General features: G+C 42.2%; 2 protein-coding genes across 2 annotated transcripts; one reads left to right on the forward strand and one right to left on the reverse strand.

The window, feature by feature from the left end:
• Positions 1–693: 693 nt before the first annotated feature.
• cyth2 (cytohesin 2) lies at positions 694–13,878 on the forward strand. Its single transcript, XM_062992595.1, has 12 exons — positions 694–788; positions 3,672–3,822; positions 5,247–5,313; positions 6,022–6,140; positions 6,640–6,720; positions 6,966–7,078; positions 7,553–7,701; positions 8,410–8,521; positions 9,068–9,144; positions 9,498–9,569; positions 10,091–10,245; positions 10,470–13,878. Exons 1-12 carry the CDS (start codon positions 722–724, stop codon positions 10,555–10,557), a joined length of 1,251 nt encoding a protein of 416 aa, XP_062848665.1. The 5' UTR covers positions 694–721; the 3' UTR covers positions 10,558–13,878.
• A 5,655-nt stretch (positions 13,879–19,533) lies between these two features.
• On the reverse strand, positions 19,534–23,378 carry LOC134310065 (neuronal pentraxin-2-like). The gene is made up of 5 exons (XM_062991581.1): positions 22,800–23,378; positions 21,249–21,663; positions 20,407–20,654; positions 19,830–20,009; positions 19,534–19,743 (listed from the first exon to the last, which is right to left on the reverse strand). The coding sequence occupies exons 1-5, from the start codon at positions 23,376–23,378 to the stop codon at positions 19,534–19,536; spliced, it is 1,632 nt and encodes a 543-aa protein (XP_062847651.1).
• Positions 23,379–23,671: the final 293 nt, after the last annotated feature.

Raw genomic sequence — 23,671 nt, forward strand, 5'->3', positions numbered from 1 at the left:
GAACGATTCCGTATTTTACGGGACGGTTGGCAACCCTAGATGTATTGCTCTAAGCAATAAGTTAGGGATAGTGGTGGCTGGTTAAGGCTCTGGGCCCTCAATCAGAGGGTTAAAGGGTTCAAATCTTGGCATTGTTAAACAGCCACTGTTAGAGTCTTAAACCCTTAAAACTAACAGATACTAGGAGCACCAGATTTACCTTTTGGGTGTTTTTTGCTGGATGTAAGGAACCCAGACAGATGTACAGCCAAGGTCCTTATGAACTATAAATGTAGATGAGGACTAAACCCAGGTCCACAGGACCCTGATATCTTAGCCACACCACGCTTCAGCGTTTAAACGTTTAGTTTTTAAAACTAATTCATTTAACCCACCACTTTATCCTCTGCACTTTGGGGAGCCAATTGATCACTTGGCATCACACACATCTAGGGGCGGTTTAAAGCAGCAAACCCAATTTCCCTGGAGCCGTGTAGATTGCTTAGAAACATGACAAAATTCTGTTCATGATTAAACAATTTATAAGAAGGTCATTAGCCAAGTTTCTGTCCTTATCAAGATGGACGCCAAAGACGGCCGTTGCTATCAGGCTGACGCAACATCCGGTCTCAACCCGACTCCTCCTTTGTCTAGAGCCCTCTCAGGCCTGTCTTTGTTATTTATTTAATTTGTTTAGGTTTGGAGGGTATATTTTATATATCCGTCTTTTCTCAGCAGGTGAATGACAGTCGGTTCTGATACATTTATGCCTAAGAGCAAAGCGCCAAAAATGGACGAACTGGATTACAGTAAGTAGCCTGAGTTGTTTTGTTTTGAGTCGCACCTAGCTAACAAGCTTGCTATTAGCTATTAGCTATTAATATTAGCTTGCGTTATTTCTTTCACTCACCTGTTTTCCGTGAGGTCCCGCCTTCTTCGTATGATAGGCTGGAGTTGTAAATTATTATTCATTCCACCAATAGGAGAGCAACTGGGTGGCTGAGATTAGCCAATCGTAACACAGTGAGATGAAAATTTCACGCAATACGGGTGGGAAAACAACGAAATCGGGTCGTTTGCTCTTTATGATGATTAATGTGTAAAATTTAATGTCCTTTTCCAAATGATACGTTTTTAAATGACACTTTTTCTGCTTTATTGTGGAATTTTACACTTAGATTTATTTTGCGCAATTTGTTTGCTTGTAAGAATGTCAGGCGTTTTGTCTGGTAGCCAAGACACCAAATTAGCATTTTAATAAACCTGAGGATTGAAATAAAAGATCATTTGAACAATATTCGGCACTTTATGTTCTCTGTTTATGAATCAAAAGCAAATCATCCCTGACACTGACATTTACATTACTGCTTCCTAATGGCTGCAGAAGAATAAACCCACAATGTTTCAGATTTGTCCTTCACATTCACCACCCATTCAGTGGGTTCCATTGTGTAGAGATTATTTTACTTATCATGGTGCAACTGATTGTAAAATTATCATTCATGCATGTTTTTGTGGAATAGATTTCTGTTTATTCAGCATCACTTGCATTTCAATTTAATCTCATTCACCCCACCAATATCGAATCATAAATAGCACCTATGCAATTAAAAAATGGTGCAGCCGAAATCACCAATCATCCAGGTCAATAAGTGACGCGTTCTGGTGGTGAACTCACTTCAGCCTAAAATAAATCAGACTGAATGATTACTGTTTACAAAAAATGTCATTTTCTATAGCAAGTCTGTTTGGTCCATTCAGGTTGTTGTCCTACACTGTTGTTCACTAAATAAGTAACAACTGTGTAAAACTCCTAAAGAGCCCAACTCACTCTCACAGTCAGCAATCATTTACATTTTCAGCATTTAGCGGAAGCTGTTATCCACAGCGACTTACAGTCCTGTGACAGTATACAGTCTAAGCAATTGAGGGTTAAGGGCTTTGCTCAAGGGCCCAACAGTGGCAACCTGACACTGGTGGGGCTTGAACCAGCAACCTTTGGATTACTAGTCCAGTACCTTAACCACTAGGCCACAACTGCCTATTTCCGATCACTGATTTAATAATGAAATGTATAATCAAATTGTATATGGGCAGCACGGTGGCTCAGTGGGTAGCACTGTCGCCTCAAAGCAAGAAGGTCCTGGGTTTGATTCCCAGGTAGGGCAATCCGCGTCCTTTCTGTGTGGAGTTTGCATGTTCTCCCCATGTCTGCGTGGGTTTCCTCCGGGAATTCCGGTTTCCTCCCACAGTTCAAAGACATGCAATTGAGATTAATTGGAGATACAAAATTGCCCATGTGACATTAAACTTGTGAACTGATGATACTTGTGTAATGAGTAACAACTGTTTTTGTCATGAATGTAACCAAAGTGTAAAACATGACGTTAAAATCCGAATAAACAAACATAAGTTAACAATAACAACAATAAGTTAACTGCTTAAGAGCCCAGCTTTGACAGTCAGCGATCACTGATTTAATAATGAAATGTCATAGAGAAGCCACTCAAAGTGCAGGAAAAATCATTTGTGTTGATTGCAAATAATCTAGAACCTAAACCTGAGGAACCTGATCATATTAATAATCACACATGTATGGGTTTTGTTGGGAGAGTTTTGGGTACCAGAAGACGGTATTTGGGTTTACGTAGTAAAATATGAACGTTTCATTTAGATCAAACAGAAACAACTATTGCGTGCTTTGAGCTTTTTCCTTAAAGCTGCACTGCTAAATATTCCATTGGTTATTTAAAAAAATGTAAAGCACGCCAGTGTTTTGAAATTATTATTAGTAAGTGCTGGCAGGTTGATTCAGACCATTTGGTGACCTTTTGAAGTGTCTACTTCTCTTTAAAGGAGACCATTGCTGCTAAATGGTCGGCGTTTTGTGATACAGTGCTTGTGGAAGAAAACATTATCTCCTTGTGTAGTTCAGCTTAGAGCCACAATTTCACTGTATGCACTTTTATTCTTTATTTTTGAGTCTTCAGGTATTGATGTTTCATCTTTAATACTGAAAGCTATTTGACGCACTGCAGCTAGTATTTTAGGTAATAATGATGAGCTTGTTGGATGTGATGTGGCAGTAATTACAGGTGAGGGTGTTTTGTGAGGTCACATCAGTCCTCAGTAAAACCCTCAGGTTATATTTTTGTACAACATGAAACTATGATGAACATGTCAGAACCTGTGATCATCGCTTACAATAATGTGGTTACTTCACACCATTCTGTACAGTACAGTATCATCATCGTCATTCTGACCATAAGCTTGTTTGACATCCTATTTCAAAACTGTGAGCAGTTATATGATGTTTCCTCTTCATCAGATCAGAGGATCATTTTGATTCATCCCATTGCTGTTCAGCAGGGTGGAGTTTCTTAACACCAAGCTCGTCACTCCATGTCTTTCTGAGCGTGGCACCCGCTAGCAATGGGTGTGGCAAAAATGCCTGAGAATTAACAGGGGTGTTTATAAAATACACCTTACGGCTAAAAGTTTGCCTACTGAACGTGTAAGATGTTAAGCAACATGGACCAGCTCAAAGTTTAAGAGGACTGAGGATCAGTATCTGTTCTGACATTCAAGTCTCATTGATCTATTATCAGTGCATCTCTAAAACCAGGGTTCTTCTGTTCTGTCTGATGAAATCATGCTATTAGTGATGTTGAATCTTCCCCTCTGTGTTTCAGTCCCGGCTGATCTGAGCCCGGAGGAGCGTGCAGAGCTGGAGGAGATCCGCAGGAGGAAGGGCGCATTGCTCCTGGAGATCCAGAGGCTAAGAGAGGAGCTTCGAGAGGCCATGATGGAGGTGGAGGGGCTGGAAAACAGCACTGAGGGCAGGTCAGTCTCTCACAGCTCTGACAACTTGAGCTGAGGCCTTCACGTCACTGTGTAGGAATTCCAGCTCCATACTTCAGAGTTGCTTTTATTTTAAGTGTGAACCTGCAACAGCATCTCAATAGGATTAACATCAGGACTGTAATTAGGGGGATGGAATGGGATGTCCACACATTTATATCAAAACCAAAGCAAACCAATTTAGTTTGACATGCTTTTTGATACATTTTGATAGCTAGTGTGCACTTTGGGGCACACTTTTATGCATGGTAATTTATTCATTTGGAACATTACCAGACCTTGATCAGGGAACAGTGGTCTAAAGATTATTGATGAGAACCACAACTTTGCTGCACGTACCATCAGCGATGTACAGTGAATTCAGGGTGCTGTTCATGTGATTACATCTGATGGAGGCATGACTAAGTTCTTAAGCCCATCGCGGAAGCCATCAGCACTGGACTTGTGTGGGCAAGGCAGTTTCGTCCCTCCAAGAAAACCATGGCCTTCGTTAGAGCTGGTGAGCAGGCAGCCCCGGTCAAAAGATCACCGGCAGGCATCTTGACTTCTGCTGGAGACTGGCAGCTGATGGTGGACCTCGAACGACCGCTGAAGTTCCCCAGCCACATTGCTGTCACCACCCTTCGACCAGACATTGTCCTCGTGTCTGAATCGACAAAGCAAGCTGTGCTGCTGGAGCTGACAGTCCCATGGGAAGATCGCTTGGAAGAAGCGTCTGAGAGGAAGCTTACCAAGTATGCGGGACTGGTCAGCGACTGTCAGCAGGCTGGATGGAGAGCGAGATGCCTCCCAGTGGAGGTTGGATGCAGAGGATTTGCGGCCCGTTCCTTGGTCAGAGCCTTAAGTAGTTTAGGCATCGAGGTAGTGCGGAAGAGGAGAGCCATCCGCAACATCACCGAAGCGGCAGAGAGGGCCTCAAGATGGCTGTGGCTCAAGAGAGGAGAACCATGGACTCGTGGTAGCTAGTTAGCCTTTGGTCACAAGCTGGGGTCTGATCAACCCCAGCTGGGTCACCTGGATGAGGGTGTATGATGTTGAAAGACCCGAAACACCCGGTGATTCCAGGAACATCACTGATGATGTGTCCATATGCATCTGCAGATGTATTTATACAGTACAGGGGGATGGAATGGGATGTCCACACATTTATATCAAAACCAAAGCAAACCAATTTAGTTTGACATGCTTTTTGATACATTTTGATAGCTAGTGTGCACTTTGGGGCACACTTTTATGCATGGTAATTTATTCATTTGGAACATTACCAGACCTTGATCAGGGAACAGTGGTCTAAAGATCATTGATGAGAACCACAACTTTGCTGCACGTACCATCAGCGATGTACAGTGAATTCAGGGTGCTGTTCATGTGATTACATCTGGGTTTCTCTTTTCTGATCTTTACAGTAAGACGCTCCAGAAGAGTCGGCATGTGGCCATGGGGAGGAAAAAATTCAACATGGACCCCAAAAAGGTGAGAAAGCAAAAAGTACAGCTCGGCCTTCACATCCTCACCCGTCTCCTTCTGTAAAACACATTTAAAAAAAAAAAAAAAAAAAAAAGTGAGACTTTTATCTCAACCTGCAATTTTTATTCAACTGTTCAAATGAAATTCTACATGATGTCCCAGCAGGGTGGAGGTCATTGTTGGGTGTAGTTCCAACCAAGGATGCTCCAGGCTGCTCATTCTGTAAAAAATGACTATTATATTCATACATTTGACTTTCTGATTGCGTGATATGATCTGCTTAGGTTGCACCGACTAGGTCTGAGCCTCGGGTTAGTATCTTAGCGGTGCTACCAGCTTGACTGTGGGCACAACAGACACATTTGATTATATCCTCTGTGCTGCTGCAACTCCGACTGTGTGATTGAGTATTTTTACTTTATTAGGTCATCAGGTCTAAATGATAATCAGGACAGTGGTAGCCTAGTGGGTAGAGCTTTGGGCTATCAACTGAAAGCTAGAGAGTTCGAATCCATGTTCTGCCAGCAAGGTCCTTAACCCTCTCTGCTTCAGGGGTGCCGTACGAGGGCTGACCCTGCGCTCCGACCCCAGCTTCCAAACAAGCTGGGATAGGCGAAGAAAGAATTTCGTTGTACTGTACATTTGTATATGTATATATGACAGATAAAAGCATTCTTTTATTCTATTCTATAATTTATGTTTTTTTTGTTGCAGGGCATTGGGTTTCTGGTGGAGAACGAGCTGCTGCGGAACACTCCAGAAGACATTGCTCAGTTCCTCTATAAAGGAGAGGGACTCAATAAGACTGCCATTGGAGATTATTTGGGAGAAAGGTGACCTCTCTTACTTCTAACCTTATGTCCTCCTGCCTCAGCCCACTCCTTATATTAAATCATAAACTCCTAACATACTGTTTAATGTAAAAGTTTGTGCACTCCGCTCAGGACATTAGATCCAGGAAAAAACTCTTCTGGGAAGGCTTTTTCATTTGTAGTGTCTGTGGGAATTTGTGCCAAAAAGTCAAAAGTATATTTGTGAGGTCGAGCACTGATGTTGGATGATAAAGCCTGGCTTGAAAGCAGTGTTCCTTCCAGTTCATCCCAGAGATGTTTAGTGGGGTTTAGGTCAGGGCTCTGTCAGGGCTTCTTAATGGAGCTTGCTTTGTGGACAGGGGTTAACATTAATATAATATGAAGTTTAATATTACAGAGGTGTTTAGAATTTTGCCCATGCAATGCATTTTCACCCAAAAATCAACAAAATAGATTTAAACATCTCTCTCTCTCTCTCTCTCTCTCTCTCTCTCTCTCTCTCTCTCTCTCTCTCTCTCAGGGATGACTTCAACATTCGGGTTCTGCAAGCGTTTGTTGATCTTCATGAGTTCACAGATCTGAACCTGGTCCAGGCACTCAGGTAAGTGTCAAATTATCTGAAGATCAAGTTATAACCCCCAACCACAGCGATCACCATTATTACCAGCACTAACCTGTCACATGATAGGGAAACTGATGTTTGAATGGCAGTGAGTTGAGTGTGTGCTTTTTAGGGAGCGTGTTAGCTTTCATCCTCTGGAAATAATTGAATAAACCCAGTGTCAGAATTTTCATACATGATCCAGGATCTGGGCCACCTTTAAGTAAGAGTGTGTGTGTGTGTAGGCAGTTTCTGTGGAGTTTCCGGTTACCTGGTGAAGCTCAGAAGATTGACAGGATGATGGAAGCTTTTGCTCAGAGATACTGTCACTGTAACCCTGGAGTCTTTCAAAGCACTGGTAATACACACACACAAACACACGCACACAATACACAGATACATATAAACACACACCCATTATATTTAAAGAAAAAGTATTTTGAAACATTTTCGTGGAATTAATGTTGATTTGTTGCATTGTAAACAAATATTTGTATTGACTGTAATATTTTGCTGGCCTGTAGGGAGGAGAATGTAATACATACATGTTGTGTATCTGATTTTTCTAAACATCTGTATGGAAACACATGGGCCAACCATCAGCATAGAATTTTTTCTTATAGTCTATAATGTCAGCTGCTCAGCCATCCAACCACATGCATTTTCACACGTAAAATCACTCAAGGCTTTTACCCAGTTAGTAAGGTTAGGCACCGAATATATAATTATGTAATAACAATAAAAATTCAGAAGATGTACCTCACAGCAGTAACTCCTCCTTGTAATAAATAAAAACACATTCATTTCAGATGCTCTGTGTGTGTGTCTACAGATACGTGTTATGTTCTATCGTTTGCAATCATCATGTTGAACACCAGTCTACACAACCCCAATGTTCGGGATAAACCTACAGTGGAGAGATTCATCAGTATGAACCGTGGTATCAACGAGGGGGGCGACTTGCCTGAGGAACTGCTCAGAGTAAGTAATGCTTAGTGCACCATGCGCCACCCACTGTACACACACACACACACGCCACATCACACCGCTTGCTGTACACGCTCACCACTCCGTTGTTAGCAAAGTGGGTGCTTGTTGGGCTTATGGCATCTGAATTTTTTCAACCAGAAAAGGTTCCTGTAAATAATAAAACTCATGAACTTCTGGAATCTGATTAATTGTATTAATCATGAATCAGTTTTTTAGGGGGTGTGTGGTTGGTGCAGCAGTAAAACACTCTAGCCCACCAGTGCCAAGATCTCGAGCTCTGCAATCAGCCTGGCTTAGTTTCTGTAGAGGGAGGGACAGTGGCTAAAACAGTTCTTTTTCACTGTGGCAATTACAACCTTTGCTGACCGGTTGAAGCGGCTGATCGCTGATGACTGCGTGGCTCTGCGCATGCGATACTGCATTCTGTTAGACTCTGAATCTAGGTGTAAAGAAATGATCGAAAAAAGCGAAAACAAGCGACAGCCAGTGTGTCAGAAGGGATGTGTGACAGCCTTGGCTCTCCTTGATCGGTAGTGTGGGTGGTGACCGAGAGAAAAAATTAAACTCAGATTTAATCACGATTGGATTAAATGAAAAAAGAGGGTAAAGACAATAATTAAAACAATTCAAGTTTAAAAAAAAGTGAAAAAATTTCTTCTCTTGCTTGTTCTCTTTCTCACCCTCTCTTTCTCTCTGTAGAATCTGTATGACAGTATCAAAAATGAACCCTTTAAAATCCCAGAGGATGATGGGAATGATCTGACTCACACCTTCTTTAACCCGGATCGAGAGGGTTGGCTGCTCAAACTGGGTAAGAGTGAGAGATTTCATCTGAGGGTGTGTTAATGTGTGTGTATATTTGAGTGTGTGTGTTTGTGTATATTTTTGTGTGTGTTAATCAGTGTTTGATGAACTGGCCTTTCTGAATCTCTGCATGATGATGTTATTACTGCTATGCAAACATGCTGTCCTGCATATATGTTGGTGTGATTTGTGTGTGTGTGTGTGTGTGTGTGTGTGTGTGTGTGTGTGTGTGTGTGTGTGTGTGATCAGTGTGATCTCTTTGCATGGTGGTACATGGTTGTCTCTCACTAATCCTGTCTCGCTCTTCCCCCGTCTCTCTTTCTCTCGCTCTCTCTGTGTTCTGCTTGGCCTGTGGTTTCTGCTCTGCAGGAGGTAGGTGCTCCAGCTCTGTCCCAAATCTAGCTGCAGTCTTGCTCCGTAACCTATATAGTGCACTAATAGTTTTTAATATAAAGCTAGTCAAATAATAAAAGAATCATTAAATGTCTTTAGGCAGTTTCATAATGCTGATGATCATTATGATGATTTCTGAATCACTCACTCTCTGTGTCAGGAGGCCGAGTGAAGACGTGGAAGAGGAGGTGGTTCATTCTAACTGATAACTGTCTATATTATTTTGAGTACACTACAGTAAGTACACTTCATTACCGAACTACAGTCCTTTCTATCCATGCCATGGGCCATCACCCTTCAACCCCCAGTCACTCTGCCCTGTCAAATTCCATGACAGAATTTGTAGCTGTAGAACTTTGCACCTTTAACAGTCTGGCTGGTTTAGTCTGGAAAACATACCGCCCATACAGTGACACACAGTGGCCTTGTCAATGCACCTGTCCCAACTTTTTGGAACTGTGGTTTGTAAATCACATACACAATTCTCTCTCTCTCTCTCTCTCTCTTTCTGTGTGTGTGTGTGTGTGTGTGTGTGTGTGTGTGTGTGTGTGTGTGTGTGTGTGTGTGTGTGTGTGTGTGTGTGTGTGTAGGATAAGGAGCCGAGAGGGATTATTCCCCTGGAGAATCTCAGTATTCGGGAGGTGGAGGATCCTAGAAAACCTGTACGTTTCTTAACCAAGCAAATCACTTTGTGCATTACGGTCACAACGGTGCTAAAATATTAGGGACTTTTAATTTTGAAGAGACTATATTGTCATTTCAGCTTTATAAAAGTACATAATGAAAGATCATCCAGGATCATGGTGCAACACACGGTTCTTTTTTTTGGTTTCCACAGCATTTACATACCTGATTCTATAGATTATTTTTGCCGAATACCCTTCCTGATGCCACCCTTCTTATTGTATCCTGACTTAGGAATGGCACTGAAAGCACACTGGGTTGTAGATGTTTAGTGGATGGAGAACATTTTCCTACATCACTAGACACCTGAGGTCTCAAACTCAACCTTTCTTATGAACATACTCACACAGTGAGCTTTTATTTGTGCACCCGATCTTGTTATAAGATGTTATAAGAGAACATGCGAGTAATCTGCATGTAGATTATGATCTGCTATCTTTCAGCATCAGAAGGGAAGCAGGATTAAAAAGAGCATTTTTGGGTCTGTTTCTTCACACAGAATTGTTTTGAGCTTTACATCCCAAATAACCGAGGACAGCTGATCAAAGCCTGTAAAACTGAAGCTGATGGGCGAGTGGTAGAGGGGAATCACATGGTCTACCGAATTTCTGCACCCACGCCGGAGGAGAAGGATGAATGGATTCACAGCATCAAGTAATTAAATATATTACTTTTTTCCATTTCATTTCATTTTCATCAAAATCTTTATCCTGGTCAAGGTACGGCGGGTCCGGTTCCACCAGGAAACGCTGGGTGCACGGCAGGAATACTCTGGACAGGGTGCCAATCCATCTCAGAGCTTCGGTCACTAGGGCTAGTTTTCCTGCACCCATTAGACAAAGCCACAAGCATTCATTGATGTTCTTTGTTTCTCACAGATCTGCGGTGAGCGTAGACCCCTTCTATGAGATGCTGGCTGCAAGGAAGAAGCGTATCTCCCTAAAGAAGAAAGAAGAGCAACCTTAAATCTGTTCTCCTCTTCGTCCTACATCATTTGTTCATCATGTGTCCATCGGGGGACGGAACTCATATCTCCATCTTCTTTTATTATACAGTATATTCCTCCTGTGAGGACTGATTTTTGGGAGGAGAGGATTATCAGAGCTTTGTTTGGGACACATCCAGGCCCAGATCCGCTCTGCTCCGTTCCAGTATTCAATTCACATATGTGCTTGTTCTCTCCAGCCCAGTGTTTACTGCATTTTCTCATCAGACAGGTACTGGGACATGCATTTCGGGAGACTGGACTCATACAACGCACACATTTCACATTACACTGTTTCACTTCACAGGGGTTTTAATTTGGGACATGATTATTGGGACTTCCTTACAATCATATCAAACACTTTTTTTTAATTCTACATCTTTATACTCTTGTCTAAGGACTCTACAGAAGCTTAACTAAATTCTAGAAAGCGTACACATTTGTAACCCAATGCACCATTATTGGGACACCTGCACACTACTAAACCTGGAGTAGAATCGTGACCCCACACACTATTCCCCTTGCACCCCGTGTTCACTCCACACTTCACACTACAATAACACTACACACTCCTGTCCTGTCCTCACACTACTGTTACTGCTGGATAGTGTCCCCATGCCAAGAGTTCTCAACCTTATTTGGCTGGTGAACATGTTTATTTCATATCACTGTATGTAAAACATGTCCATGCCTCTACAGCTCTACTGACTATGACACCCCCCTCTCTGAAATGCACACGCCTTGAGGCTCTTCTTTTTACCTGGCAGTGTTGAATCCAGTGTTAGAGAAACACACTAGACTGAAGTTCTTCCACCACTCCTTCCGCCGCCTCAGCTAGTTGCTGTTGCAGACTAGTTGTGTCTGTGGCGCACCTGATCAGGCTGGGATTTGAGCCTGGTTCTCCATTATGGTGCATTGAACCTTCTTTAGATCTGAAACCAATGACCTAGATGCATTAGTGTTAGTACGCTCTGTTTACGTCATGTCCTAGGTTATCCGTATTTTTAGATCCTATGCACCAATACCTAGTGTGGGAACTTGTCAACCCAGGCCGTCTGGCTACATGGTTGCTGATGATGTGGACCAGTCTGTAAGGACAGCAGCACATAATACTCCCAGTACATCCATACTACTGACTGAACTGTGCACTCTACTGATTCACGTCTTCTTTATTATCCAGATTGTTCTACTTTACTCTAGATCATTCTCATACATCTTATCAATGTAGCTACACCATGCTGGATCATGATGTGGATGATGTAGTTGGTTGTTAGGACCTACAATCTCAGCATACTAAATCACTATAGGTTCCTGCACACTCCCTTTTCACTCGTGTACATATCCTATATCAGATCTTACATGTCCATGTAGGAACTCCTATCAGTCTAGAGATGAGCATGTCAAGGTCAGCTGCATATCGACACTTCTCGCAGGGTCATGGTTTAATAGATTTAAATTCTGCATGCAGGGGACATTTTGAGCAATTAAAGGGTTTCTGCCATGCAAACATCTAAAATCCTAGCTAAAATCTTCCTCTTTGTTTTGGGTGTGATGGTTTCACCATGCAAGACTTTCTCTACATACTACAGTTCCTGCATGCAACCGTGTATACACACACTGCTGTCCTATACATACAGAGGTGTAGGGTCTGTACAACCTCGCATCCTTCTCCATACAGTCTGCTGATTCACCTTACATCTACACTACAGTTCCTAAATAATCTCACTATGCTCTTCCTCATAGCTGGCCGAATCAAATACTGTGAAACACATTTCTCATAGTACTTCAATCATCATAATCATCCTCCTCATCACTCTCCGCTTTATTAGGGCATGCTTTCCTAAAACCTTGAGCATGCTAAAGTCTTACTAGTACCTAATTATCTACATTTATCAAAAACGTAGCCTTTAAAAAAAGCAAAGCTTAAAAGTCAGACTTAAGTTTAATTTTAGTTTTCTTTCTGATTGGTTTCTACACCCGGCCCTAATGTTTATACACCCTACATAGTGCACTCTGTATAACAGAGCCGGTTAGGATTCAGGATCCTAAATACAAGCTCCTGCACCCTCTGTACTATACAACATACAAAGCAGAAAGCAGTTTGGAGTGCCTGTCTTCACATCAAACAGGGTGTGTAATGACACATCAATCGTACATAGTGCACTTCTGGTCCAATAGGGAGCTCCTGATCAGTCGTATCAGCTGTCTGGTTGGTATGAAAACCCACAGCCACACTGGTTCTTTGTAGAAAAGTCTGGACACCTCTGATGTATGGGTGAAGTAATTGGGTTATATTTTCTATGTAGTGCATTGTTGGTCTGTTAGGAAGCCATTTAGAATTGGGGCTGGTAAATTAGGGTCCCTGCACCCTACATTCGAGTTCCGCTACTGTATACAGATGCCAGTTTGACAACTCAGCTTTATTCACAAAGGTATTTCCTAAACATGCTACGTATCAGATTGGGTTCCTGTGTTCAGCTTTTTGTCTTCAGCTTTATTTTAATAGAATGCTGCCAGACTGTGCTGCTGGTAATTGGCCTTTAGGGATCCTGGGGAATGCTGATGACCTTAGAAATCTTCATGACCTAATTTAACACACTGAGAACAAATAGAAGCTGAAATGTACAAAGGTTTTGGCACCTTTTCCACTTACTGTAAGAGCTTTGATGGGGTGTGTGTGGGAACTTTGTGTGAGGCTGTAGAGCAGTGGGTTTGGAACTGTATTTATAAGCACATTCTTGAAGGAGTTTTATGGCAGCTTGATGTTCTATGTTCCATATAGTTCTAGTGTTTGTAAATACGAGGATCCTGTGTGTTATTACCATGTGTAGACGTTAATTTATTATTTTTTGTTTACTTTCTGTGTTTGTTACGATATTATAATGTTAATAATTAATACTGGTGAGATTCTAAACCGCATGTGCTCTGCTGACCAAAGCAGCAGGTCTGATACGATCTCAGCTTTGTGCTTCTATAGATTATTAGCGTTCCATATTTAGCTTTAGCAATAGCATGTAAGCTAAAGCTGTACATTTGGGTATGAACTTTCGGCAGTGGAGAAAAATGCAAATTTTATTGATAAATAAAAATAAATATTTGGATTATAATGAATCAATAATAATATGGAACACTAATATTTCTCCCAGCCTTGTATTTAAGCTACTAACTAGCGAGTATGAGATGTAGCGGCCTTCTTTGCTTGATAGATTTTTTTGTTGTTTTTTTAATAATGTCCCTATTAATATGAACTTTGCTGCACTATTATTTTGTGCTATTAATATTAAAACTAGTTAGAATGTTTACGGGAAATCTTTACGAGTTTCTTACTCCAAACATAAACAATCAGCTACGTTTACTGTCTGATGTTTGCTTAAAAGTTTACGTACACCTGCAGTGGACATGTTTTTCATGGCAGCGTTTAGATTTTAGTCATTCCTGCAACTGCTGTTTTATTATTCAGTGAAGCCAAAACCATTAGAATGGGTGTCCACACACTATTGGTTGTAGTGTCGGTGCACATTGTGTCCCTATACAGGCGTTTAACTTTGGGCCATATACTTCTAATTTCTTGTTACGCTGATTGTGTTTTTCAGCTGCTGACTTCTCTGTGCCCATAGGGCTAGTTTTACTGAACACATTAAAATGCATGGAACAGTGGGCTCTTTGCCAAGGTTGAAGAAAAAACTCAAACCCATTATGAGAGGACAGTTATCAGGGTGGTCAGGTGCAATCCATCAACCACAAGGGGGAAAAAAATCAACAGGTCTGCCAGGAATTAGAAGCTGTCCACGGTCAAGCAATCTTTGGCATTAGATGCTGCAGTGCAGAAGCTTCAGTTTCTGCTTTTCCTTCAACAGGATAAGCAACCAACTTTAATGAAGTTTCTGTTATACTTAAGGAGCAGGAGCTTGTTTCTTGCTTGTCAGCTTTTAAGCTTATGGTAATAAGAAGCTTGCTTGACTGTGGACAATGTCACTGTATATACAGTGTATCACAAAAGTGAGTACACCCCTCACATTTCTGCAGATATTTAAGTATATCTTTTCATGGGACAACACTGACAAAATGACACTTTGACACAATGAAAAGTAGTCTGTGTGCAGCTTATATAACAGTGTAAATTTATTCTTCCCTCAAAATAACTCAATATACAGCCATTAATGTCTAAACCACCGGCAACAAAAGTGAGTACACCCCTAAGAGACTACACCCCTAAATGTCCAAATTGAGCACTGCTCGTCATTTTCCCTCCAAAATGTCATGTGACTCGCTAGTGTTACTAGGTCTCGGGTGTGCATAGGGAGCAGGTGTGTTCAATTTAGTAGTACAGCTCTCACACTCTCTAATACTGGTCACTGAAAGTTCCAACATGGCACCTCATGGCAAAGAACTCTCTGAGGATCTTAAAAGACGAATTGTTGCGCTACATGAAGATGGCCAAGGCTACAAGAAGATTGCCAACACCCTGAAACTGAGCTGCAGCACAGTGGCCAAGATCATCCAGCGTTTTAAAAGAGCAGGGTCCACTCAGAACAGACCTCGCGTTGGTCGTCCAAAGAAGCTGAGTGCACGTGCTCAGCGTCACATCCAACTGCTGTCTTTGAAAGATAGGCGCAGGAGTGCTGTCAGCATTGCTGCAGAGATTGAAAAGGTGGGGGGTCAGCCTGTCAGTGCTCAGACCATACGCCGCACACTACATCAAATTGGTCTGCATGGCTGTCACCCCAGAAGGAAGCCTCTTCTGAAGTCTCTACACAAGAAAGCCTGCAAACAGTTTGCTGAAGACATGTCAACAAAGGACATGGATTACTGGAACCATGTCCTATGGTCTGATGAGACCAAGATTAATTTGTTTGGTTCAGATGGTCTCAAGCATGTGTGGCGGCAATCAGGTGAGGAGTACAAAGATAAGTGTGTCATGCCTACAGTCAAGCATGGTGGTGGGAATGCCATGGTCTGGGGCTGCATGAGTGCAGCAGGTGTTGGGGAGTTACATTTCATTGAGGGACACATGAACTCCAATATGTACTGTGAAATACTGAAGCAGAGCATGATCCCCTCCCTCCGGAAACTGGGTCGCAGGGCAGTGTTCCAGCATGATAATGACCCCAAACACACCTCTAAGATGACCACTGCTTTATTGAAGAGGCTGAGGGTAAAGGTGATGGACTGGCCAAGCATGTCTCCAGACCTAAACCCAATAGAACATCTTTGGGGCATCCTCAAGCGGAAGGTGGAGGAGCGCAAAGTCTCGAATATCCGCCAGCTCCGTGATGTCGTCATGGAGGAGTGGAAAAGCATTCCAGTGGCAACCTGTGAAGCTCTGGTAAACTCCATGCCCAGGAGAGTTAAGGCAGTTCTGGGAAATAATGGTGGCCACACAAAATATTGACACTTCAGGAACTTTCACTAAGGGGTGTACTCACTTTTGTTGCCGGTGGTTTAGACATTAATGGCTGTATATTGAGTTATTTTGAGGGAAGAATAAATTTACACTGTCATATAAGCTGCACACAGACTACTTTTCATTGTGTCAAAGTGTCATTTTGTCAGTGTTGTCCCATGAAAAGATATACTTAAATATCTGCAGAAATGTGAGGGGTGTACTCACTTTTGTGATACACTGTATATATAAAAACTCCAGTTCCCAAGTGGTGGTACTTCAAGAGTCACAAAAAACTACAGTTGCAGGAAAGATGAAAATTCCAAGCCTGCCCATGAGAATGATGTCAAACAGGGAGACAATAATCTTAGGACCATAAGAAGGTTGACATTATACATTCCATGTATAATGGAATTCCATAAGATGCATGTGGGGTCAGCACCCTGTGTAGAAGGTTTTCTCTGATATGGGCCCAGGTTGAGTAATAAGGGTGCATCAGTGATGTTTTGTATGATGGTTTGTCGTAGCACTGATTCATTCTACAGTATATCTACTACTGAATAAAGCATGGAGTAGTGGTTCCTACATCCTAGGTAGTGCACAATATGCTTTTATGGATTGGACCACTCTCTTGTTACTCTAAGAGACTATTAATGACTGAATATTGTAATAAACATGACATTTTAACTTCATGTAGCAGAAAAAACAGCACAAGCTTACAGAATGAACTGGTGCAGATAATAAAGTTCAATATGATGAAAAATTCTGGTTTTATTTATTTTTTTGTCCTGCTGCATTCGAGTTACTGTTGTTTCTGCAAAATCTCCCAATTTGGTCATGTTCAGTTCCCAATTGTGAACTCACTACCGGATCACGTCAACACCCCCCATTAACACGTCCAGTCTGCAGCCACTTCTGATCACACTTGCCAGTGTCCTCACACAGAACTGTATCACATACAGAAAACTACTCTAAGCTCCATGTGACACTGGAACTCCTTCACATCAAACTTACCTTTACATGTTTCTACTGACCTAGCTTTTTGCTGGAACTAAAAAGAGACGCTGATTGCTGTTTAGTGACACCTGGTGGCAAAGTTGCAGAATTACACAACCCGTTTATAAATTGTGGATGGGTTACAGAAAACCAAATGATTTGAGATCATTTATACTGAATGTTTGTTTGTTTATTAGGATTTTAACGTCATGTTTTACACTTTGGTTACATTCATGACAGGAATGGTAGTTACTCATTACACAAGGTTATATCGAACACAGTCATGGACAATTTTCTCCAATCTCCAATTCACCTCACTTGCATGTCTGTGGGAGGAAACCCGAGCTCCCGGAGGAAACCCACGCAGACACGGGGAGAACATGCAAACTCCACACAGAAAGGACCCGGACCGCCCCACCTGGGGATTGAACCCAGGACCAGCTTGCTGTGAGGCGACAGTTATGTCAGCATTCAGAAACATAACTCAACTAGATTAAAAAGTGAGACTTGAGTCATTTAATTAGAACTGGTTTTATTTCTGGCCGGATCATAAGGTTACACCTTTGTACAGACTGAATGTACATCGCTTAACATCCTTTATAGAACAAGGATAAAAATGTTGACACAAAACTATTTCGAATAGAATTAGGGTAGAACATAGAACACACATAAGCAACTGTTATTATCATTATTATTATTACTAGTACTAGTACTAATACTACTACTGTTTAATAAAGTAATAAAACAAAAACAGGGAAAACTTTGTTACCTTTGGCTGAAAGGAATTGGTTTGATTTGGGGGGGGGGGGGGGGGAAGTCTGTCAGCTGTGTAAAAATATGACTGCACCTCTATATTAGTTACTTTATACAACATTATTATTTAATAATGTAATTTAAATAATTTTCTTTTTGCATTTTTCTCTCTATTTTCCTCCCGATTTAGTGCACTCAATTTTGTCTTCCGCTGCTGAGAGATACCAGATTGCATCCGAGGAGAGCACGTCGCTGTACACGCCTCTTCCTCTTCTCGCCCCTGCATTGTGCACAGGCGTCTCTTCCGCCAATCAGGGTCCTTACACAGCTTATGAAGACCCACCCACCCATACATAGTCCGGCCCCCACCCTGCAGATACGGTGGCCAATTAGTATCTGCTGCAGGCACTGCCAATTATGCCCGCTAGATGGCGCCCAGCCGACCGGTGGCAACACCGAGTTTCGAACCAAGGAGTTCAGAAACTCGGTGCTGGTGTGCTAAATAAGGTAATTTAGATAAAACACATTTGCATTTTGACCCTCCTGCACCATGTCAGGTTCAGGGAATTAAATAAGAAGAAATACTGGTTCTTTTGAAATTAGCACATTGTCCTTTCCTAGACACACTTCTGCCATCAATGCAGAGCACTGAACGTCCACTGTAAAAATGTAATGTAGCTGAGATGTTTTCTTTCTTAATTATTTGGACATTTTAGAGACAGAATGTTCTGCTGTACTCTGCTCATACAGTACATTACAGTACAAAACTACCTCCCTTACATTTCATAGGAATTAAATGTGCTGTGGTATGCTAATGCTAATACTGTTGTTTTAACCTAGCTGTTCTTTGGTGTTGCTGTATCGTACAGTTCACTTTCTGTAAAAGCAAAACTGGGACAAATCTACATTCACAAGGCACCATGTTAGATTCTGTCCTGAACCCAGGATAAAATGCATGCTACATTATTCAGGAATAAGCATTCACTCTTAACACAATTATCACAATACACCGATCAGGCATTACACTATGACCACCTTCCTAATATTGTGTTGGTCCCCCTTTTGCTGCTAAAACAGCCCTGACGCATCAGGCATGGACTGCTGTGGCATCTGGCACCAAGATGTTACCAGCAGCTCCTTTAACTCCTGTAAGTTGTGAGGTGGGGTTTCCATGGATCGGACTTGTCTGTCCAGCACATCCCACAGATGCTCGATTGGATTAAGATCTGGGGGATTTGGAGGCCAAGTCAACACCTCAAAACATTCCTGAGCCATTCTTGCTTTGTGGCAGGGCGCATTATCCTGCTGAAAGAGGCCACAGCCATCAGGGATTACCATTTCCATGAAAGGGTGTACATGGTCTGCAACAATGCTTAGGTAGGTGGTACGTGTCAAAGTAACATGCACATGGATGGCAAGACCCAGGGTTTCCCAGCATGTGATGCCGTGATGAAGAGATAATCAGTGTAAATCACTTCACCTGTCAGTGGTCATAATGTTATGCCTGGTTGGTGTATATGTCCATTTACAATGATTTACAAATAATGCAACATAAAAACAGAATTTCCAAACTGTCACCTGTAAAACTTACACATAACGTTAACTGCCCATATCCATACGTATAATCTCACAGACACCCGACATCAGCTGGCACTGTATTCAGAGAGCAGAACCAATAGGCTCCTGACTCCCGGCCATGGGTGGCTCACCCTGCATTTACACTGCTTATATGTGTGTCTCTCTTGCTGTACAATTTATCTGTGCTTTATCACATGCACAAAACAGATGTAAGGTGACAACCTTGCCAGCTTTGCCCCCTGCCTCTTCAGTGGCAGGGGTCAAATGGATACTTGGTGACTCCACCGTGCAGCTCCACCATCGACTCCGCCCAGGAAATGACATCACCAGCCATGTGACTTCTGCATGACGCAAGACTGTAGATGTCATCATGTGTGAGGGTGCGAGACCAGAACTGAAGGTCCGACATTTCACCAACAAATGCCTGAGTGGCGTCGAACCTCCCACCCAGTGAGTCCTGCACACACACACAGTTAAAAGCAATCTGAAAAGAGCAAATACTTTTTCACATGACTGTGTGTGTGTGTGTGTGTGTTTGTGTACCTGTTCCTGTCCCAGTATAAACACTCCTCCAGGTTTGATTGGTTGCCAGGAATTAAGATTTTCCCCCGATCCTCTCTTTAATCCGTCCTGATAAACCTCCCACACTCCGTCCCTTGCCGACCACACCACACACACATGGTGCCATTTCCCATCATGCAGTGAGAGAGGTAAAGTCACTGCCTACACACACACACACACACAGATATCAAACCATTATTGCAAACTAAATCTTTTGATGATATTATGCACTGTAAATGGTAAAATACCCAAAATACAATTTTTGCCCAAATGGCAAGACTTGACCTATTCCTGTTCATTACAATGTTGGGTTTTGCGTGGTTGCATGACCTGTTGCACCCTAAAATTTCTAAAATTGCCCCTTCCTAGTTTTTGGAGCATGTTGCAGGCATCAATTTCAAAATAAGCTTTATTATTTGTAAAATTAAATAAGTAGTCTTTTACACTGCTTAGTAGTCACTGCTTTCTGTTATGACTTGTCTCAACATTTTTTAACTGAGGTTTGTACACTAGTCAGGGAGCACATGCATTTTCTAAAAGTGCAGTGTACACATCTCACCATATCTTTGATGAGCAGCTCCATGGGTTTGCCCCCCCACTCAATCAGTACCAGTTCGTTAGCTTGGCCCGGTGCTGAGTAGGAGATGGGCGTGCCCATGCTTGAGGCTCCAGCCTTCAGCCACAGACACAGTGTCATTCCGAGGATCTCACGGGTCAGGGTTCTCTTCACGTGGCCGTACATGTAGTTGGTGCTCATGGGGAACCCGATCTGAAAACTTCTGGAGGATTTACTGATTTTCCGCTGACCTGAGAGTAGGACAAAAACATTTTTTGTGTTTCTACTTTGTCTGATCTATCAATCTATCTACAAATTAAGAAAAAGCATGTGAACCCTTATGATTAATAACTGGTAAATGTTCCTATTAACATACAACAATGTTTCCTTGTAGCTTTCAGTGGTGCTTCTATTAAGCTTCAGCTGAAATCCCCCCCCCCTCCCCAAAGTAAAATAAATACCATTTGTTTAATGTCTTCATATTGTTTAAATTAATTAATTCTTTACAGAAGATAAGAAGATAGAAAGGTTGAATGGCAATGCCCTGATGTAGTAAAGCAACCCCAAACCATGATCCACCCTCCACCATGCTTCACAGTTTAATTAGATCTTGGTGTTGATGTACAGTACTCTTTTTTTAATTATTATTTTGTCCTATAATAAATACACATATTTTTGTCTAAAAAGTTTTTTTGGGGAAGCATTGGTAGTTGACAGAAAAGTTGTTAGCCCTGAGTAATGTGTGCAGTAGTTTATATAGAAATATAGTTTGTTTCAAAGGTTTCACAAACTTTTTCTTCCTACAGAGTGCCTTTTACGACTGTAGTCTAAATGTGTGTGTTTACCTGCGTATGGGAGGGTTTGTGTTAAATGATTCAGCACTTCGTCCAGCTTGTTGTGGGCCATTTTACGCTCTTGCAAGACCTTTGGGTTATCCTGCCTAGTGTCCTCATTGTCGTCATGGTGACTGTTTTTCTGGTGACCATTGTGGTGTTGGTTGTCGTCGTTGTGGTGATCTTCACCATGGTGACCATCCTCATCATTATCGTGATTGTCATTGTAATCTTTGTTTTTAGTTTTGTGGTTGTCAAGATGACCAGTGTTGTGACCATTATCTTGGTCCTTGTCATCGTCACCATGGTGATGGTCACCGTTGTTGATTGAAGTGTCGAATCGGAGCATCTGCTGTTCCAGGGCGGAGATCTTCCTCTGCAGCAGCTCCTTCAGAGAGGCGGAGTACGTAGTGGAGGTGTTCTGTGTCTAAAACATATTAAAGTTAAAGTTTTGGATCAGGTGACTTCTTTGGTCAGATTGCTTAGAAACTATCAGGAGTTGTGCTGAGCACACAAATCCAACCCTACAGCCCTGATGGATTTTAGACTTAATAAGGTGCCTCACAGCAGCAATTACAAATACAGTATGTGGTTTGGAATGCAGCCCTTAAATGGTAAAGTATGTGTGTGTCTGAAATGTTTCTCTATGGCTGTGTCTCAAATTTATCAAACCCCCAAGGAGAAATCCTCTTCCATCATGGTGAAGCCTTTGGTTAATCAGGTCTGATTTACAAGTTGTGTTACAACTCGGTTAAAAAACTGATGTTGGCCGATCAGGTGACACTAGAGCTGGGATCTCGAATACATCGTATCGAGTTTCAACTCTGCCTGCCAGCTGGGCTGAGCAACCACATGAACAACGATTGGCCTGTTGTTCAGATAGGGGTGGGATATTAAAGCCGGATAGGGACTTTCTCATAACTAATGCAATTACGACCTCTGCTGGCTGATTGATGGCGCCTGGACAGAGACGGGAAAAAAAGTGCTGTCAGGGTGTGTCTCTCTGTACAGAGTGCTGATCTGCACTGCACTCATCAAAGTGTAGGTGACAAAATGCATACGGCGGCTGCCCATGTGTCGGAGGGGTGTGGGTTAGCTTTGTTCTCCTCAATCAGAGCGGGGATCGGCATTGGTGGAGAGGAAGCATGACGCAATCTGGCAATTGGATGCACTAAAAGGGAGAAAATGCATAAACAAAATATATATTTTAAAAAACTGCCGTTTTTTTTCTCTGGGCCATTGAAGGGTGCTGCTTACTAATGCTGTAAAAGCAGCCCTTGACTGTTAGTTGAAGAATAATGATTTGGATATTATCACCTCCCTTTTAAACAGATTTAAGAAAAATCTTTTGGAAGACCATTGCTTTATACCTTCAGTCCAGTTCCAGAGAATCAATACCAGGGAGCAGTCAAATGATCTTGAAATTTCTGGTCACTAAGCGCCTTACTAAGATACTTTATGTTGGCTTTTTCAATTGTTTTATCACCCATCTGGGCATCTGTTTAAAAATAACATGCCATGTGTTTGAACTTTGATTATAGACATGTACTCTCTATCTCTTACCTGCAGATGTTTCAGTCTTTCATTCAGTGTGGTTAGCATGTGGCTCATCTGCTCTGGAGAGCTTGAAGGTGATGGGCTCATCATATCCACACCCATGTCCTTCTCATCATGTGTGGTTTTATCACTGTAGTGATGTCCATATTGTGTGTCTCCATGTGTATTCTTATGCTCATTTCTGTACTCGTGCTCATGCGTGCCCAACCCGAACCCCTCACAGAGAGCCAGCTTGGCGGTGAGCTCTCGGATGGTCTCCCTCTGGTCCAGAATGGTCTCCTTCTGCTGAACTAAGCTCTCACGTAAGTGCAGGATGGTGGACTGGGCTTCATCCGACACATCCCTCGACGTGCCACCACTCCTGCTGTGATATCCACTGTGATGGCTACTGTAGTGCCTGGTGTGGAGCCCGCTGTGGTGCCCGCTGTCAGTAGATTGAAGGCAGGGTTCATGTGCAGGAGTGGGGGTACAGATGAAGCGCTGGTTTGAGCTGAGGTCGTGATCCCAGCCTGACACTCCTCTGGTTGGTATGACAGAGATGAGAAGAATGCTGAGGATCAGATGGAGGATGCATCCATCCAGCATTCTCAGGGTTTGAGGGAATGACAGGAGGTGTTGATGCACTGGGTTATGTCTCATTTTCAGTTTTCAGATTGTTGTATTCTGCTAATTTAAATAAATGATTAAATTAATTCATGTAAATATTTAAGGTGGAACAGAAACATTTCTAATATTTTAGTAACAACGCCCTGCTCTTTTTCTATTTTAATGGTTCCTTTGCTGATTGTTTCCACCTCAGGCTTTTTTCCTCAGTGCTTCCACTGATATTTCTCTTGTGGGTTTTTGAGTGTGCTTGATAACTTCTGGAACCCCTTGAG

Source organism: Trichomycterus rosablanca, chromosome 3 (genome assembly GCF_030014385.1).
Source record: "Trichomycterus rosablanca isolate fTriRos1 chromosome 3, fTriRos1.hap1, whole genome shotgun sequence".
NCBI lineage: Eukaryota > Metazoa > Chordata > Actinopteri > Siluriformes > Trichomycteridae > Trichomycterus > Trichomycterus rosablanca.